We start from the raw sequence: 20,626 nt of genomic DNA, 5'->3' as shown, positions 1-20,626 counted from the left end.
TGTTTGGACTTCCTTTTTTTTTTTTTTTTTTTGTCTGATGCATTTAAAAAAAAAAATTATGACGGAAACAGTTTTGTGTGATGTTAAAATAGTTTCAGAAGGTCTGCATTGTGCATATCTCACCAAGAGAATGATGACAAATGTCTGAGATGAAGGTGGCCCTATTGATTGATGTAGCCTACATCCTGTACAGTTGTAGCCTGCATGTTCGCCTGTGTGAAATTTCATCGCCTCTGGTTATTTTTCGGTGGTTGTCTTTTGTTTGCCACTTACTTCCTCGGTGCATGAAGATGGTGTGTATGATGACAGTGCTGCTCTGCTATTTCTTTACAGTCGGACAGACATGCTGGATGTAATAACTTAAAAATAACTTGGTTTGGTCACACGAAATCTGCAGGCAAGCAGAGGGGCAAGATTCAACGTGTTTGCAAGTGTAAAAAAAAGAAAAGAAGAATCAGATCAGTAGAGGAAGGAGGAAGTAAAGACAAGAGGGGCTGACTGGAAAGAATGTACTATTAGAATTCACTGTGTGTTTCGTGTTTGTTTGTTTGTTTGTGTGTGTGTGTGCGTGTGAACGAGAGAATGTGTGTGAGCGTGTCTCTGTGTGTGTAACCTTTTGTCTAAAATTGAAGAAATGTCTCTGAGACTACCTCGCAACTGGGACTTCAGCACCTTCAGAGCTGAAACTGCCAAGATAGGTGAGTGACACCGTGCATGGTCAAAGGTCAAAGTCTTTTCTGTGTTTTAGGAATTTCACTTGGCCAGGTGGGTAGATTTTTGTATGATCCTTTGTATTCATTGACACAACAGGCCTAATGTCAATAGGAACTAGAGTTGTGATCTACATTGGCTCTCATGTGGTAGTGTGTGACTTATTTTATGAGAAATGTAATTGACTGGGCCGTGATAGCCAGATGTGTTTAGTGTAACTTGGAGGAGGGATTTTTCAGTATCTGTAAATCACAGACATAAGTGGCTTAGGGATTGTTGAGCGTTCACCCTGAGGCTATATAATTCACTTAAGCACTTCTAATCTGCTACACGAACATGTTTCCTTGTAATTCGGTTGAATGCCTGAATCGTCTTTTGATTTGTTGGATATTTTGATGTGTTGTGACAAGATAGTTTCTAGTACTGAACTAGTAGCCTACTTTTCTTTACTACTACTTTAGTGATTAGACTAAATGTTCTCATTAATCTCCAGACTGTTTAACACATCTCGCTAAGAGTTAAAGCATGTCTTCTGTCAGCTTTATGGAACAATCAGGTACAAAACGAGGCAGTTTTATGGTTGTTTGTGGTGACTCGGTTGATTTCTGGTCTCAGCTCTGTCTGCCGGAGATGCAAAGCATTGGTGATTTCCTCTGTGTTTAATCTTCATGCTGCAGGAAGGAAGACACTGCAACATTCACTGTCTGAGAAACATGTTCGTGCTCAGCTCAAAATGTCACCATGCCGTTAGATGCTAGGTAATTATTACGCAGCACATTAAGGACTTTGGTTAACGTTCTCTCAGCAGTATGGTTAAATCTGTAATGGGCAACACAGGGGTTGTATGATAAACCAAATTATGAGAGAGAGAGTTTCTTGCGGTGTGATAGTTTTCTTTACATTGGTGACTTGAATGTTGTTATTACTGTATTGTAACTTGGTACTAATCAGAAATGTTTTAAGCATCTAATAGTACAGCCTAATTTTTCAAAGTCAACAAAAACAGTGTTAGTAATTATTATTTTAAAATGTATCAGTTGCTGTTTTATGTCAGTTGTTGTTGGATATTTAAATGTGCATGCTCGTTTCCCATATAACGATAAAAATATTAACAATATTAATTACATTTATAATTATATTAATCCAATTTCATTATTAATAATTTTCTAAACAGTTATATCTATCTTTTATAGTGAACATTCTAATGTTGGGATGCTTAAATGCACTTATATTTTAAATGATTGATTTAAGTTACGGATTTAATTACTGATTTATTTTAAATAGTTTTTACTGTATTAATTTTTATCAAAACTATTTAGATTTTTTAAAACTATTTATAACTGATATCAGTCATTTACAGTGTATTAGTTTTCCAGGCACACTGTAAATAATTTTCTTTTTTAATATTTATTAAACTATTTATATATATTTTTTAAACTATTTCGAAATTTTATATCAGCCATCTATCATAAACAGATGCTGCATCTCAGCCAGGGACAATAGAACATTTTAGCCTCTGCAGAGCTGAACATCCCTTTTCCACTAATGTCACACGCTTAAGCCTGACGCAGAACGGCTCGGCCTGACGCAAAATGCTTTTTGCATCTCTGCTATGATCTCCTTGCTAATTCATGGGGAGTTCCAACCTACTCTCTTCCCTTCACCGCAATAAAAGCTCCCCTGATCCCAGAGTGTGTCATAGAAATGGGTGAGGTCAATGTGTGTGGGCCTGTGGTCCAGGAGAGAGAACATTGGTCTGTGCTCTCCATCAGGCAAGATCTTCTCTAAATAGATCAAAGAAACTTACATTAGGTGGGGATCTTTCAAAAACTCGATTTCCTGTAGCTGATGAGCTTGTAACTTCCTGTTTATCTTAGTTCCCTCTCTTCTACCCTTTTCTCTGATCTCACTGGGTTATAGCGAATTTGACTACAAAAGCTCCAAGCTGGTTAAATCACTGACACCATCTTTTGTCAATTAGATAATGGCTGATTAATTGCTATTTAGAGATGTATTTATTGTAGAAGCTTTCTTATAAGAGAGTCACATGAAGTCAGTTGTTTTATGGCTTCACTAAGCAGCATTCACTATGATGAACGCTGATTGTGATGTTTGCATAATTTTCTTATTTTTTGACCACCCTGAACATCTCAGTTTTGCTTATCTCTCAATCACAATAATCTCTACCCCACCCTCCCTTCGCTATATGGGCTGCCTATCTCATCAGAAGGCAAATTATAGGATGTCTTTAGTCTTTTAGTTGTCTCTTCCACACACCAATAGTCTTAAATGGAGCACAAAGTTGTTTTTTGAGATTGTTCTGTTCTCAAGTTTACAAAGATACTTGGAATTAAGTCTGCAATCAAAATATAGTATTTAAAGCTGCAGTTTGTAACTTTTTGGGTTAAAAATTATCCAAAATTAATTGTTGAGCAAGTATAACCAGCCAGTGTTCAAAACAATCTGCTTACATTTCAACAGCATGCTGTAAATAATAATGTTTTTAATTCCAGTGGTACTGGTGGATTTCTGCGGGAAATTCAAGCATATCTTTGCGTCATTACGTCACATCACGTACACATAAATAGGTCTCCCCGCTAGTAGGCTGTATTGCATGTGAGAATGTTGAAAGTGGAGATTTATAGCATTTTTTCACACAAAAAAAGAGACAACCGGGCACATGCGAAAACAAGGATATAAAAAGGGCTTTTGAAAGGCGGCATTAACTTTGTTTTGAATAAGCTTTTTTTCTGCTGACATGCAGGTAAAACTGTAACAGTAACACGCTTGTTCGCTTAATTCATACAGTTACAGAGTTTTCTTTGTAGTGCCTTTCTCGTTTTACTATGTGCATTATGATAAATATCAATTATTTTGTCCTACCTATAAGAGGAGAATTCACCTCTACTCCACATTCATTTGTTCGTATGATGATTAGAAAGACTGCATTGAAATGGAAAATGAACTACAGGTAGCCCTAATACACATTAAATGTAGTCACGCAATGCTGTTCTAGCTAACATTAACAATTTGAAAACAAAATAGGCCTTGATCAAGACCTTAGATTTAATCATCGCGAACTATTGCAATGTTTTCCCCCTTTTTTTGGTCAGAACAAAAGTGGATGTTATCTACTTACTTGTTCAGACGACATTCTTATGTTGGTCATACTTTCAAACAGTAGAATCTGTAATTCCGAATGATAGGCCTATATAGGTAATATATCCACACCGGCGCGGTGACTGACAGCCGCATAATCTCCTCACAACGTTGGATTCCTCCGCGCACAACTCACGTAAAGGTGATAATTTCTGCAGTTCCAGATTTCGAACAGAGATGGCGACAAAAAGGATATACTACGGACTATTCTCCTACTGTAAAAACAAATAAACAAAACCTTTTGCTGGCCTTCACTGATTTAAGTTTGAGCTGGTTTGGCTTGGCAGCCATCGGATCTCCAAGCATGACAAAAATTGAGAAGTGTCCAAAAATGCTCTAAAAGCAAACCAGTTTGACATGGCAGGGAAACCTACTAAAACCAGCAAACCAGATATTTATTTCGGTAGGGTTATTGAGCTAGCCACATAAATCTTTAACTCGTTACTCGTATGTCAACTTATGTTATTTTTATTTCTCCTAAAAATGTTAGCAGAAGGTTCATTCTGGAGTGAAAGACAACTGAGAACTTACGTAGGTCTCAGTCTATAAAAGGACAATCTCAGTAAAATGTTCCACTTTGATGTTTCAGTTCTCAAAACACATGTGGGAAAGAGTCAATATCCAATAATATCCCTTTGACCTACTGAACAATCTTGCACTGCAGTAACATCGAAAGTGCATGCATGCCCAGTGTTCCGGCCAGAGTTGCCCTTTTCATTTGTGACGGTCCTAAAGTCACAGCAGAACATTTTCTTCAGCACTAGAGGACAATCTCAGCCTGTCGGCACATGTTTATGATGTGTGAAGCTGCTGGGATCTGACCGTTACCACTGACATCACCACACTTGCACAAGATTTCATGATATAAAAATAGACTCCTCTGCGTAGTTGTGTCTTATGCCTTCTTGTTGTCGGTTTCCACTCAGCACGCTCTAAGAGTGTTATACCAGGGGAAGGGAGCCCTGGATCCACTCACACTGGTTTTAAGAAATCAATGGAGAAACCGCTGAAAAAAGGCTGGCTGAAGAAGCAGAGATCCATCGTGAAAAACTGGCAGCTGCGCTTCTTTGTGCTGAGAGGAAATGTTCTCACATACCATAAAGACGACAGAGAGAACGCTGTACAGGTAGGAGGCATACAAGCATAAGTGATTAAAACAGTGTGTTTTTTTATTACTGTTTTGTAATGCATTTTTTTTCTGTCTACATATTTTAATTTCTTCATTCCTGAAGTTTTAATTTTATGTAATGTATGTTTTTGTATGCAATGCAATGCATTCCTGTTAGTCAAACAACGAAACTAAAACTCAAATTAATTAGTCTTAACCTTTTGAAGTAAAAAAAATTCCGATTTTCATTGTGGTCTTAAAATTTTGCGTTTCAATGGCATGTCATCAAAATGTTGCAAAAAAATGTTGATATTCAAAACAAACAACATAATGAAACTAATGCTTATTTACAAAATAATATTTTTATTGAAAATTATGTATTTGAATTATTATTATATTTTTTTATACTCATTTTGATCCCAGGGAACCATACCTTTGTTCTCGTGTCAAGTTAATGAGCTGCCATCAAATACAGATGATAAATTCCTGTTTGAGATTATCCCAGGTGAGTTTTTTATTTATTTTGAATTATATTTAGTATTTATACTTCTGTAGCACTGTGTCACAGGCCTGCTATCTATGCTGGTTGTTTACAGTGTATAATATCTCATGGGATACTATATATGTTGGAAGGCAATGTCGTACAGTTGTTCTGTCCCTGATGCCCCAGGTAGCAGTACCGATCGGGAGCGAGATGCCTATGTTCTCATGGCAACCAGTCAGAACGAGATGGAAGAGTGGGTGCGCACCATCCGCAAGGCCATTGGATCACGGTCCAACGGAGGTATATACTGTTCATCATAAATATATTTGTCTATATAGATTGAAAATCTGTGGAAGAACAGAAAGGGTACTTTTTAATTTGCTGCCAGCTTATTATCTGTTACATTTACAGACATTATTATCTGTTACATTTACCAATGGACCCTATTTTTATGGATTCTTCTCTCGTCTAAATTTTTTTAAACAGAGACCATACAAGGCAGAGACAGTCCACTCGTACATATGTTGAATATGAAGAGCATGGCAAAGTAGCTGGACCAGACTAAAATGTATTTTTTTAATGATTCGGCTTAAATGGTTAGTTCGTCTAAAAAGGAAAATGCTTTCATTAATTACTTGCCCTCATGTAGTTCCAAACATGAGAGACTTTCGTTCCTCTTTAGAACACAAATTAAGATCTTTTTGATGAAATCTGAGAGCTTTCTGTACTCTCCGTTGACATCTATGCAACTCTGTCAGAAAAAAAGGTTCATTGCTGTCACTGGGCCAGTACCCTATGGTACAAAACCGAAAAGGTACAAATATGTACCTTTAAGGTACATTTTAAGGTACTAATATGTACCATTTAGGGGTGAGTAAGGTACAAAGATGTACCTTTTCACTTTTGTACCTTAGGGTACCGCCCCAGTGACAGCACTGTACCTTTTTTTTCTGAGAGTATACCATTTTGATGCTTCAAAAAGTTTAAAAAAGCGACTGTAAAACTAATCTATATCAGTTGAGGGGAAGAGATTTATTTGAACAGATTTAATTTAGTCTTTAATTCACATATAAATATTGATCAGCAAACATAAACAGAAGCTCAACCGAATATGCTTGATGTGCGAGAACAAACCTTATTGGTTCTTGCTGAAGCTCAAATGTGCTGCTCTGCGCGTAACAGGAAGCTTCGAGGAAGCTTCGCTGAGTGCTTGAGTTTCCATTTACCACGATTGATGTGTGAGATGATGAATGTTTATACGTGAATAAAAGCCTAAATTCAATCTGTTTATTATATAAAGCAATAATGTCTGTCTAGAATTTTTTACTAAACAGCTCATTTTATATGGATTAGTTTATGAATTAGAAGCGTCGAAGTGCTATCAACAGAAGGACAGAAAGCTCTCAAATTTCACCAAAAATATCTTTATTTGTGTTCCAAAGATGAACAAAACTCTTAAGGGTTTGGAATGATATTATGGTGAGCAATTAATGACATTTTGGAGGGTGAACTATCCCTTAACGAGCACAATGTATAATCATTTGCCTCTTGTTTACCACAACTTGGCTCTGTATCTAATGTATAATGTCCAAAGGGTGTTTTATTCATAACGGTATGGATCTGCTATGCAATAAAAGAGTTATGTTTCTCTCTTCAAAGTATTTGGAAAGAGCCTTTCAGACATCATGGTGTATGAGAAGAAATTTGGGCCTCGTCTGGTGCCAATCCTGGTGGAGAAGTGTGCTGAATTCATCAGAGAGCATGGTTTGATTGAGGAGGGTATCTTTCGCCTGCCAGGACAGGACAACCAGGTCAAGCAGTTCAGAGAGGCCTTTGACGCTGGAGAGAGGCCCTCTTTCCCCAGGTAAAGTTTTATATGTCTAGATCTGTGCAAAATGGCTCAGGGTGGTGTAGTAGAGAACTGATTTGAATAAAGCATATTTTTACAAAAGAGTATTATGATGGTACCATAGTGCAAAAATGGTATACAATGGTAGCACTAATATATTGTATACCCAGGGGCTCCTTAAAGGGATGCTTCAGCGATTAGCATTAAAGGGATAGTTCACCGAAAAATGGAAATTTGATGTTTATCTGCTTACCCCCAGGGCATCAAAAATCTTTGTTTGTTTCTTCATTAGAACACAAATGAAGAATTCTTACCCCAACCGTTGATCGTATAATGCATGTCAATGGGGTGTTTTCTATGAGAGACACTAAAAAACACATACACATACGAATCCAGAGTAAAAAAAGTAAAAAATAGTAAAAAAGCCTCCACGAAGCCGATTATTTTTTATTTTTTGTTATTTTTTATCAAGCCTGCATTTATTTGATCAAAAATACAGATTTTTTTGTATTGTAAATATATTAAATAAATCAAAACATTTGGTTTTCAGTTTATTGTACTTTAAATTATCATTTATTTCTGTGATGCAAAGCTGACTATATACCATGACCATATTGTTGTTACAAAATATTTCTATTTTTAAAACATTGCTTCTTAATATATATATATATATATATATATATATATATATATATATATATATATATATATATATATATATATATATATATATATATATATATATATATATATATATAGCAGAACTGTTTCCAACTTTGATAATGAATCATCATATTAGAATGATTTCTGAAGGATCATGTGACACTGAAGACTGGAGGAGTGATACTGGAAATTCAGCTTTGATCACAGAAATAATTGATCATTTAAAGTATAATACATTGAAAAACATTTATTTTAAATTGTAATAATATATGACAAAATAAAACATTTTTCTGTATTTTTGATCAAATAAATGCAGGCTTGATGAGCAGAAGAAACTTCTTTCAAAAACATTACAAATAGTAATGTGTCCAAACTTTTGGCCTGTACTGTATGTATATATATATATATATATATATATATATATATATATATATATATATATATATATATATATATATATATATATATATATATATATATATATATATATATATATATATATAGATAGATAGATAGATAGATAGATAGATAGATAGATAGATAGACAGACAGACAGACAGACAGACAGACAGACAGACAGACAGACAGACAGATCATTGTGTTGCCACGAGCCACAGGGTTTAATATGGATTTGTGTGTCTACGTGTTTTTTACTCTCATAGTGAATCTCATAGAAAACATCCCATTGGCATGCATTATATGAGCAACTATTGGAGTTAAACATCTTCATTTGTGTTCTACTGAAGAAACGAACACCCCTACATATTGGATGCCCTGGGGGTAAGCAGATAAGCATCAATTTTTGGGTGAACTATCCCTTTAAGTTTTGTAACAGTAGAAACCCGGGAGTATATTCGAATGTATGTATAATTCTGTATGTACATTCTAAAAAATTCTGAGTAAAAAACAACCCAATGTTGGGTCAAATATGGACTAACCCAGCAGTTGGGTTGTTTTAACCTAGCGATTGGATTGTCTTAAGCAAAACAAACCTTAAGCAATTGGGTTAAAACAACCCAATTGCTGGGTTAGTCCATATTTGACCCAACATTGGGTTAAAACAACCCAGAATTTTTTAGAGTGTATAATGACTGTATGTATAAACGTGCAACAGGCAATCATAGTGACAGTGACTAAAAAGTAATATCAAAGAAAGTGATTTTAACCCCCCAAAATCTAAAAAGCCATGTCTGGAAGTACTTTGGATCTTGATCGGTAGGTAAAATTGTTAAGCCGCGAGATAAAGTTGTATGCAAGCTATGTAAGATATAGTTAGCATACCATGCCTCATTTTATTTAACGTTAAACAGAAACATTTCTAAAGTGTAGGCTAATACTGACTGAAGAAATATTGCATGAATAAACGATAAATGCACTGCTTCCACTAGTTTGTTTATTTACCTTTCATGTCAAGGAAAAGTTCCATATTTACCACAGCAGAGCTCGCTCAGAGCGTTCGATATGTTGTAAAACTTAATATTAATAATATTTGTTTCAATCACTGAATGAAGCCTGCTATATTTGGGACAAGAGTCGCGAGTCTCGCGACCTTAAATTGCTTGCACAAAACACTTGATCAGCACTCAAAGTTTGTTCCATTAAACCGTAATGGGCAGAGAGCCTGAGGCTGAGGGCGAGAGAGAGTAAGGTCTGCGCTCTTGGTCAATTTACTTGTTTTTGTGTAAGTAATATGTTGTCAAATATGTTTAAACTTAAATAGACTAGCTATACCAGTAGTTATGTCTCTTTGTATCAATTTGTCCTGTTATTGACGTAATGCGTCATTGACAAAATGCGCCACAAGATGTTCGAATAGTTCGAATATTTGTGTTTTTTTTAGAGGGACGTCAATATATTCGAAAGTCATTTTTGATCATTGAACACTTGCTTTCAAAGCTCACAGAGACTGCATTTATTTGAAACGGAAATACAGTAATAATCTGAAATAATATTACAGTTTCAAATAACTGGTTTCTATTTTGATATATTTTAAAATGCTTTATTGATGGCAAAGCTGAATTTTCAGCATCATCAGAAATCATGCTGATTTGGTGCTCAAGAAACATTTACGATTATAAATGTACAGTTGTGCTTTTTAATATTTTTGTGGAAACAGGAGTTGTAAAATAGGGAGTTTATTTGAATCAGGAAACTGTTGTAACATTACAAATTTCTTTACCTCTACTTTTTGACTAATTTACTGCATCTTTTTGCATCCTCCAAAGAACAGATTTTATAAGAAATAAAAAATCTTTTGTAACATTATCTTTTGTCCCTTTTGAACATTTTGTTCTGACTTTGCAACTACATGTCAACTAACTCTCATAAGTGTATAAGTAGACTGTCTGATTAATATCTGCAAACTCTTGATTGTGATGGTCCCGCAACAGACTTTAAGTAACTTTGCAAGTCAACTTATTCTAACCTAATACTCTAGGTGTAGGTGGAACATTACTTATAGTCAACAGAATGTGTTAAATGGACCATGAAAATAAAGTGAAACCAAAAAGCTTACTGACCCCAAACTTGTGAAATATGTTTATGTCAAAAAACATTTTTCAAATAATTAAATAACAATCAAGAAATAACCAGTATTACCAAAAATGTTTTATGTTATTTATAACCGTGTCAGATGACCATTGGTTTCCATACTTCTATTTTTGCGAATTGGGCTTTTATGTGGATAGCCACACTCTGCATGACCATTTATGGTGAAACAAGGCACTATAGTCTTCACAGCATTTTTAAGGAAGTAGCATAGGTAAGGGGTTTGACCCAAAAAGTTTGAACAAGATCTGAGAGAGAGAGAGAGAGAGAGAGAGAGAGAGAGAGAGAGAGAGAGAGAGAGAGAGAGAGAGAGAGAGAGAGAGAGAGAGAGAGAGAGAGAGAGAGAGAGAGAGCGTGCAAAAGCATGAGAGCTAGAGAAAGAGTGATACAAAAGCACAGTATTTCAGAGGAACCTGGCAAACGATGATCTGCGGCTGAGCCACATCCTGTCCTGGCTAACAGAGATCTTGCCATTGAACACGCACATATCCATTTGACAAGCTAATTTTGTGCACTTCTAAAGCATGAACATCTTTTCTGACTGAAATGAGATTAGTAGACTGTAACTTTGTTTATACCAACTCCCTGCAGCGACACTGATGTCCACACGGTGGGGTCCTTACTCAAGTTGTACCTCAGAGAGCTTCCTGAACCTGTAGTGCCATGGACTCAGTATCAGGACTTCCTTGACAGCACTCTGATGCTGGATGCCGCCACTGCAGCTGTGAGCATCACATTCACAAAGACATGATATGAGATGAGTAAGGATTCTTTGAGTAACTGCAATCTGATCAATTGCAGGGCAGAGAAAAGCTGGAGAAACAAATCAGTCTTCTTCCAAAAGTGAACTACAACCTCCTTAGTTACATCTGCAGGTACACTTTAGAATTGAAAACAGACCAGACACAAATAACAGCAGAAAGCTGTCAATTGCTGAAGTACGTCAAAAAAGTAGGTAATATGCTGACATATATCAATATTTTTTCATGCAGATTCCTTTTTGAAGTCCAACAAAACTCAAAGGTGAATAAGATGAGTGTTGAGAATCTGGCCACGGTGATGGGAGTGAACCTGTTCAAACCGCAAGTGGAGGATGCTATCAGCATGATGAAGGGTCAGTTATCATCCTGAGACGGATATAGACTACATTGCTGTTAATATAACCCAACAAACTATTGACAACATTTCTTCCAAATTTAACATGGCATCTTGTTATTTTGACCAGTTGTCATTGCCATATTTTAAAAAAATAATAATTTTTCATTGCATTTATTTTCTGGGAAAATTAAACCTAAAATATTGATAATTTCTGAGAATATAAATTGAGAATATCCTGGGGCCTCATTTACAAAACTAAAAAAATTTGTGTCAGGAGTGGTGTACGGGTGAAACATAGGACGTATGTACGCACAGAAATATTCAGATTTATAAAACCGTGCACACGCACATCCCACACAGTTTTCCATTAATACATCACAATCAATTCTAAATGTAGCGCAACTTTTGCGGCTTCATGTCACGCCCATCGAAGTCGGGGGAAAAAAAGCATCTAGCGCTCTATCGCCAGAGTTTGTCTGCCACGGGTGGGGGAAAGGGGACACCTCTTGATGAGAATTTCTATTTTTTTTCTCTGAACGGTTGAGACAGCCTAGCTCATAAGTTATTTTATCAAAAATAAATAAGCAAAGGCATATGGATGAATACCATGATTCCGTAGCTGATGAAGAAATTTTTACTATGAAAACAACTTTCCCCAGTGGACAATTAATACATCTATCTATCTATTTATATCTATATGTTTCCTAATTATCTCTCTATCTAATTGCATTCTACTTTTTCTGCACTACGTTTTTAATGCTATATTCTGTTCCAGTTCAGTACTTTAACAGTTGGGTGATATGTTTTAAAACAAAAGGCTATTGCCTAAAAAATAATTTTGTTTTAACACGAGATAGGTTAATGCTGAAAATGTGAGGGTTTTTAACCTGAACTGCAATGAGTAAGAATGAGATACCAAGTATGGTGTTATTGGTTAACACATTGTAGTGTAATGATCAGTGTTCTCATCTCTTGCACATACACAGGAACTCCCATGATACAGAAGGTAATGACGGTTATGATCAGACACCATGAGCTGCTTTTCCCACCCTCCAAAGATGTGAAGCCATCTCCTCTTCCCTGCAAGAAAAACAAAAACAAGAAGTCCAGTAACCCTCGCAGTTTTGTGGGCTGGGAGTCTGCAGAGGTACCGATCACATTATTTAACAGCTTCCACATACCAAAAAAGGCGCTAATGCTAAGAGTCTATGATTTAGAGGCCTCTTGCATTGTCAATACAAGATCTTGACCAAACATCGATGCCCCTCTTGATGAAAATAAATATTGTGATGTTATTTCTGTCAAGAGGTGCCGCGATTTTTGGATAAGATCTTGTATTGAAAATGCAAGAGTCAAGCCTTCTGTAAGTCTGCTACTGCACATCCCAAAGACTTTCAATGAATTTAAGGTCTGGACTCAAAGGTGCCAATTTATGTGTGACTGATTCTTCATGCTCCCACCCAACCATTGTTTCACAATGTTTGGTAATCTGATAAATCTTGATATCGTCATCCTGGAATATGGCCATAATGTGCTTCCTACATGGTTGTTTAAGAAATGAAAAGCTACACACTCCATCAATTTGGGTTAGAAGAATTATGGCCAAACATATAACAGAAACACAATAATCCCTGCGATAATGATCCAATAATAGACTCTTAAGCATTGCCTATTTTTTACATGGAAAACTTTTGTAAAAATTGAGATTTGTCGGCCTGGACAAATTATAAATCATGGAACATTAAAAAATACACTACCATAAAAAATGTAGGGTCTGTGAGAATTATTATTTATTTTTAAAATGTATTTATTTTTTATTTTACCTAGACAGCATTTAGTTTTTCTAAATACAGTAATATTGTTTAGTTTTCTATTTTATAATGTATAATAAGTCTTCAGTGTCGCATAATTCTTCGGAAATCATTCTAATATGCTGATTTGGTGTTCAAGTTTATTTATATATATATTTATTTATTTATTTATTTATTTATTTTTTCAAACGTTTTTGATGAATAGGAAGTACAAAGTGCTATCACACAGTGTATTAAATTTCTATATATAAAATTGTCTTTATGCTTGGGGAATCTCAACACTTTTAGATATCTTCAAATATCCAAATATATTTAGATAGTTTCTTCATAACTTTTAAGTGTTTAAAAATAAAATTAAATAAATAAAACAAAAGCCATAGTTTTTTGTTTGTAGGCATGAAACGACAGTGTTGTCATATTTAAGAATACATCTATTGTTCTTTAAAGTTACACTTTTTTAAAGTTTTTTCAAAGTTACTTTCACACCTGCACCTCTTAACTGATCGCACCACTCTTTTCTCAAAGTGTGAAGTGTCCTCCCTGTCTGAATCTCCTGAGGAAGAGGAAGTAGACACACCTGAGGAAGAGAAGAGAGATGTGTGGTCATCTGAAGCAGGATCAGAAGACACACCTCTTTCTCCTTCCTCTTCATTGTCGCCCACATCGGACTCGTGGCCAGACAGCCCCAGAAAGAGGACGCAAACTTTACCCAGCCTGGGCTGTCCGCCAGTGGGAAGAACAGGCCGTGAGCCCGGTTGGGAACGCTGGAGCAGGTTCCAGGAGAGCTTTAACGAGAATGATGAGAAAACATTCTCAGAGGACATCTTTAAGTTACTTGATCTGCAGAAAGTGACAATGTTTTCTGGAGAACAGAAAGGTGAAAAGAAAAAAGTGGAAGAACAAACGGACTCAGAGAACACAGGCTTGTATAAGACAGGTAGTGATGTTGAAGTCAAGCAGATAGATGCTCCAAAAACACAGACTCAGAGCACACCCCCTTTGCCCAAATCTCAGCCAAGAATCGAGGTGAGTGTGCCGGCTTTAAGCAGAGAGAAACCAGCAGCACCTGCAGCACATTCACCAGTGTCTCTACAGAAAAGCAATGCAGCACAGCCAGAAAACACAGACTCAACAAACATTGTCAACAGGTATAGCACAATTCATTCCTGTGTTCATTATTTGCCTCACATTATTAAGCCATATCTACAGTAAAAACAGCAACATTGTGAAATATTATTACAATTTAAAGGCACAATATGTAATTTCCACCAGAGACCGCTTATTCAAAACAAAGTCATAGCTTGATGAAACAGAATCATGGGATTCTGTCATAAATGAGTGAATGTATTAAAGTTTTATTAACATTACAGTGGTATGAAAGCAGGGTGGGCCAAGAGCCGTAGAAAAGGAGTGAATACTATTGCGAGAAACCTGAGATTTTATTATGCTTATGCTGAAGTCGGCCGCTTCTGCTTGTTTCATTGCATATGTGGGGTAACACAGCACTGTTTTTCATGGTTAAAGGGGTACTTCAGTGCTGGGAAGATTAATCTGTATTTAAACTGGGTCATTAATGTAGTAGAAATGTGAAATTACTTTTGAATTTGGTGCCTTCTAGACTGGGAAAAGACCAAAAAAATATTTTTGTCACATAAGGATAAAAGACAACAACTCCAAGAATGCATTGCTTTGCTGCCCTGTAAGGCTACTCCCAAAGCCACCGCTACTGGATTACTACAATTGCAATTATAACACCACAATTAAAAACTGAACGTGCATGTTCAATATAATGAATGAGTTGCCAAGCGAGTGTCACGGCACAAACGCAGCAGGAGTCAGATTACATTCATTATGATGAGTGAGCTGAATGAACTATCGTGATGAGAACTGAGGTAATCGTGACCGCGGCATACATTCACAGCGCGTGTTCAGTCTGGCGCATTTTCAGGTCATGCCTTTGTAAGCTCAATTTTCATAGTAATTAATTTGAGAAGCTGAAACACTTACTGTACTCCGTCGCTCCATTTACATGAATGCCTGAGGCTACAGCTGCCTGAGCTGAGTGCTGTGTGTGCGATCTCCCACCCCTCATGCACGGGTTGAAAACATTCCAAAATAGCTCCCTCTATTGCCTGTAGTCTAGGTAACTTTTCAACCTTCATTCACAATCATTCGAATATGCTCCAGGGTTTCTATACAAAGCCATATGCTAATTGCTGAAATAACCCGTTAAACAATCCTACTAAATACATTTCAGTGTGTTGAAAGTTATAACATTACTCGTTGGCTGGTATGAGACACTTGTTGCACTTTTCAACAATGTAGAATAGTTTTAGAATATACAAAATATATATCATTTAAAACCGGATGACTTAATGACTATTGCTGAATGAAATGGAATATAATTTACAATATATTATATGATTTCTGATTATGCTGTGTTAGACACCTGACAGTTTAGTGCTGTCTCATGGTAAAACATTAGCCTGGATGCCGGCAGAACTTAGCCCCACCCACAAAATTTTTAGGTCGGGCAGTTTGGTCTGGCCTCGCTCCATAGAGGAGTAATTATCCCCGAACAGAAACTCTTCGGAACAATGAAATCATCAGGGCGGGCTTTAGACGATGATGGACAGATGATCAACAGTAACGTAATCATGCACGTCATCAAAGGGGCTTGGATTATATTTGTTTGATTCCTAAATGGATTTTTTTTTTTTAGCTTATATCCAGGCGAATCTCATCTAGTGTTCCCATCCGCTATTACTTTCGTCTGGTAAGGTCAAAACCGACGTGATCATATATATATATATATATATATATATATATATATATATATATATATATATATATATATATATATATATATATATATATATATATATATACCATATATATATATATATATATATATATATATATATATATATATATATATGTATATATATATAGATTAAGTTTGTTACACCATTCCTGTCTGATCCAATATAGAAGGCAAAACATTGTGTCTGCAAATCCAGCACTTGAGCTGTGAAATGAAGCGAACACACAGTCTTCCCCACGTGAGCTGGAACCTCATTAAAAATAAATGAAGAATCACACATTTCTAATATTCCGAAGGAAGCTTATGCAGTGACTGTGTTCTTCCACAGTATCTGGCTATCTTCTTCCACATGTTTATTGCTGCTGGCTAGTGATCGACCGAACAGCTCCATGAGTCGGTGGGCGGGGCTACTGAATTAGATGTGCTGAAGAGGTGTGTTTCATCATGCGATGACGTAAGGATGAAGCACACGATCGTTTTCTGGGCCTGGTGTCTATAAAAGCTTTTCTTTGACTAAAAAGGAAGTTTTCAGCTCTGAAACTTGGGAAAGTTGATTTCTCAATTTATCACCCGTTTAAAATAGATTTCTCTAGGTTTAAACATTGTTGGAAAGGTTTTCGATGATGTATACAGGTCAAAAAATTTTGATAAAAAATCGTACATATTGTGCCTTTAAAATATCTCTTTCTGTTTTAATATATTTTAAAATGTAATTTATTCTTATAAAAGAAAAGCTTAATTTTCCTTCATAATAATTTTAATATGCTGATTTGGGAAAATTTTTATTATTATCAATGTTGATAATATGTATATTGTGTGTTTGTACCTTTAGTCTCCAGCAGAAGAACAAAGAGCTGAGCGCTACAGTGGCTGAGTTGCAGGCAGCATTAGAGGCAGAGCAGCGCCGCAAAGCTGCATTAGAAATCTTACTGCGCAACGCAGAGCGCAGCAGGGATGAAGCTCTCATGCGCAATGAGCAGCTGAACAGAGAGATTCAGGAGTTCCTCAATAGACCGACTGCTGGACCATCTTAGGGACAACAATCAAACGAACAAAGTTCAAGCTTAGTCCTGTCTAGCTTCTCACAGGATTACAAGATGAGCAATCTGGACTACTCCGTTGTGTGTTGCACCTTAAACTGCTCTGAATAATGTCTTCAAAAGAAGACCAGTGGTAATGTCCATCTCTCAGTTTCTGTCCATGATTTGACAGAATTTGAACCGCTACAATGTCTACACCTTATGTACAGAAATTGTGGGATTGTGATATGTAAAAAGGCAAGATATAAACTTTAAAGTGATGCAGTATTGAACTAAACAGTTAAGAGATATATTAAGACTATTTAATTATTTCTGTTGAAATATTCATAGTATTTTCTAATGGATCTCAAACAATAACTCTCCATCAGGCTGGTCAGGTTTGGTTTTAGAGAGGTTTTGGGCATCATCTTAATTATCCAGCTAACAGGGAATGATATCAGAACTTTGACTAACATAAGGTTTTCTCAAATTTATGAACATTCTTCTAGTAATGTTAATAGAATGTCTTTTCAAAATGTAATAATATTATCAAAACATTAACACAATAGTGTTATTTATACATAATTTGTGAAAAATGTATGGAAAATTTCAATTGGATATTAGTCTGTTTTTTATTTTATTTATTTTTTATTTTAGTTATTTTAATACTCAAAAGTAGCATTCCCATATAGCTCACTCATAACTCATAATTTACGCATAACATTCATATAACCAAGATTTTTTTTTTAAACATTTACAAAAAAATATGACGGTTTAAACATTCTGAAAGAAACATTCGCAAATTAAGTTTTTATAACTTAATTTGAATAAGTTCTTAGAACACACTGTAAAAAATTATTTAGAAAAAAAGTTACCTGGTTGCACTAAAATTTTGAGTTCATTGAATACAATGAACATTTTTTGAGATTCGACAACCTTTATAAAAATATTATTAAAAGATTTTGTAAGCATATTGGGTAATTGTGTGTGTTTTATTTCTGATGACGCAGTGAAACATGCCAAATTGCGCTATTTTCATGATTGATCATTTTTTTATGTGGTTCATATTGGAACATATTTTGAGTTTCTATTTATTAAACAAATTTCCTTCATTGTATCAACTCAAATTTTTAATTTTAATAAACTCAAAATTAAGGCAACCAGGTTACTTACTTTTTTAAGTTACACCAACAAAACCCCCAAAATTTTTTTTACAGTGCACTTTTTTGTTAGCTGGGTAATTCCAGAAAAGCATCTTTGGGTTAAGCTATTTTTTTTTTTTTTTCAAAAGGGAAAAGTTTTGCTCACCTTTAATTAATAATAATAAATGAAAGAACTATTGTGGCAGAGTTTTACTTTTTTTTATTATTTATGTGATCGTTAACCTGTGTTAAAGTCTGTGAACAATTTGGTGAAAAGGACAAAAAAGTACCAAATGTGGACTACTGTCAGTAAATAAACAGTTTTATCTGGCTTTTCTTTCCTACACCTTCACTTCTGTTGTCTGGTTGCAGTCAGAATGAGATAGCGTGTCAGAAGAGATAAAATGTGACAGAGTGTGAGAGAGAAATGAGAAGAATGCTTTCAGATCAGAATGTGTGTTTTAAAGGAAGGGGTAAAAAGACACTAGGCATTACGTAAGGAAGAGGAGGCCAGATAGCATTGTGTCTGTCAGCTGTCATAATTAAATGATAGGGAAGGAATTTCCTATTTCCGACTGGATTATACAGACAATGTGCTGCTCAAAATCAACAAAAAGCTGATTATATGAATATATGTTCATTGTCATTCATGTGGTAGATTCCAGTTTGTTCTGTGAGGGACATTTAGACATTTCCAGATGTTTCTCTTGTACACTTAGACCTACTGTAAATTGATCTCATGACCGAACAATAGTTTCAAAGATAAACAACACTGTGATCTAGGATTATCTTAAGAGGTTGATAATGTGAGGGTGAGCATTTACAGCATGTGAGACTACTTGTGGTTAGTGGGTCAACATTTCATGCACATGCATGCCCACCTATAAACCTAATTTAGGTACATTTTGTTTTGGGGGGAAAAAACAGTTGTCAAATGAGCGAGTGCATGTTTTTGTCTTGCATCACTACATTATGCCTATAACAAGTGTTTATATTTGGAATTTTTTTAATAAAGCGCTGAGAAGTAGACCAGTACCTGTGCTACATGTGTGAATCAAAAACAGAGATAAGTTTTTACAGCTACAATGTTCTTCAGCAAGATGCGTAGGGGAGACTGGGTATAGTTGTAACATTACGAATTCCATGAATCACGGATAAGATAGGAGTCATATCACAGTTTCAGTTTCCTCTGGCTTCCTTTACGATCCCACATGGATCCCATGCTGTGTTGCTATATCTCCTGAAGCTACAGCAGAAAATCTAATTCAAGGTAAGAAAAAAAAAAAAAATGAACAAGATACTATTTTGTCCAGTACTTCTACCATTGTATATAATGTTATATGAGTTATTTCAGGTCAAAGTGTAGTTTCTCTAGTAAAGAATGGTGTATCAACCTCCTGCTAATTACAAAGCACCATGCTAATATAGCTAGCTAAACAATGAGTGACGTGTTTCGAAACAACTATCCACTTACATACAACTAAGAATAGGCATTCTATGTTTATGTTAATTTGCTCACACACGCACACACACACACACACACACACACACACACACACACACACACACACACACACACACACACACACACACACACACACACACACACACACACACACACACACACACACACACACACACACACACACACACACACACACACACACACACACACACACACACACACACGTTTACAGGGACTCTCCATAGGCGTAATGGTTTTTATACTGTACAAACCGTATTTTCTATCCCCTTACACTGCCCCTGCCCCTAAACCTACCCATCACAGGAAACATTCTGCATTTTTACTTTCTCAAAAAAACATCATTTAGTATGTTTTTAAGGCCATTTGAATTATGAGGACATTTGATATGTCCTCATAAACCACATTTATAGTGTAATACCAGTGTAATACCCATGTAGTTATACAAATTTGTGTCCTCATAAACCACATAAACAGGCTCACACACACACACACACACATGAATGAGAACATACAGACATGCACAAACAAATGCACATGTGCATGCACAAACACACACAATATGGACATACACTCCCCATATTAACACATTTTATTGTTGAGCCATTCATTTAAATTAAAACTGTTGTCATGGCATATCACTTGAAATACTGTTCGTTTTTGTGCATTTTGTCTACCTAAAAATGGACAGTTCCCTTCCGAGGGAACTCCCACTGTGTTGTAATGAC

General features: G+C 35.7%; 1 protein-coding gene across 1 annotated transcript; it reads left to right on the top strand.

The window, feature by feature from the left end:
- The first annotated feature begins 205 nt into the window (after positions 1-205).
- arhgap25 (Rho GTPase activating protein 25) lies at positions 206-19,345 on the top strand. Its single transcript, XM_067439233.1, has 11 exons — positions 206-698; positions 4,797-4,996; positions 5,402-5,483; positions 5,649-5,762; positions 7,122-7,326; positions 11,113-11,245; positions 11,323-11,396; positions 11,514-11,635; positions 12,606-12,766; positions 13,956-14,578; positions 17,087-19,345. Exons 1-11 carry the CDS (start codon positions 635-637, stop codon positions 17,286-17,288), a joined length of 1,980 nt encoding a protein of 659 aa, XP_067295334.1. The 5' UTR covers positions 206-634; the 3' UTR covers positions 17,289-19,345.
- Positions 19,346-20,626: the final 1,281 nt, after the last annotated feature.

The sequence above is a fragment of the Pseudorasbora parva genome, chromosome 3, assembly GCF_024679245.1.
Source record: "Pseudorasbora parva isolate DD20220531a chromosome 3, ASM2467924v1, whole genome shotgun sequence".
Lineage (NCBI taxonomy): Eukaryota > Metazoa > Chordata > Actinopteri > Cypriniformes > Gobionidae > Pseudorasbora > Pseudorasbora parva.
This window is presented reverse-complemented; position numbering and strand designations above follow the sequence as displayed.

What these genes read in the sequence shown, in the direction of transcription:
- arhgap25 (XM_067439233.1), top strand. Translation starts at nt 635, where the DNA reads ATGTCTCTGAGACTACCTCGCAACTGGGACTTCAGCACCTTCAGAGCT. An exon ending in ACAGAGAGAACGCTGTACAG is followed by an intron (nt 4,997 to 5,401) that starts GTAGGAGGCATA and finishes TTTTGATCCCAG; the next exon opens with GGAACCATACCTTTGTTCTC. An exon ending in TGGATCACGGTCCAACGGAG is followed by an intron (nt 5,763 to 7,121) that starts GTATATACTGTT and finishes CTCTCTTCAAAG; the next exon opens with TATTTGGAAAGAGCCTTTCA.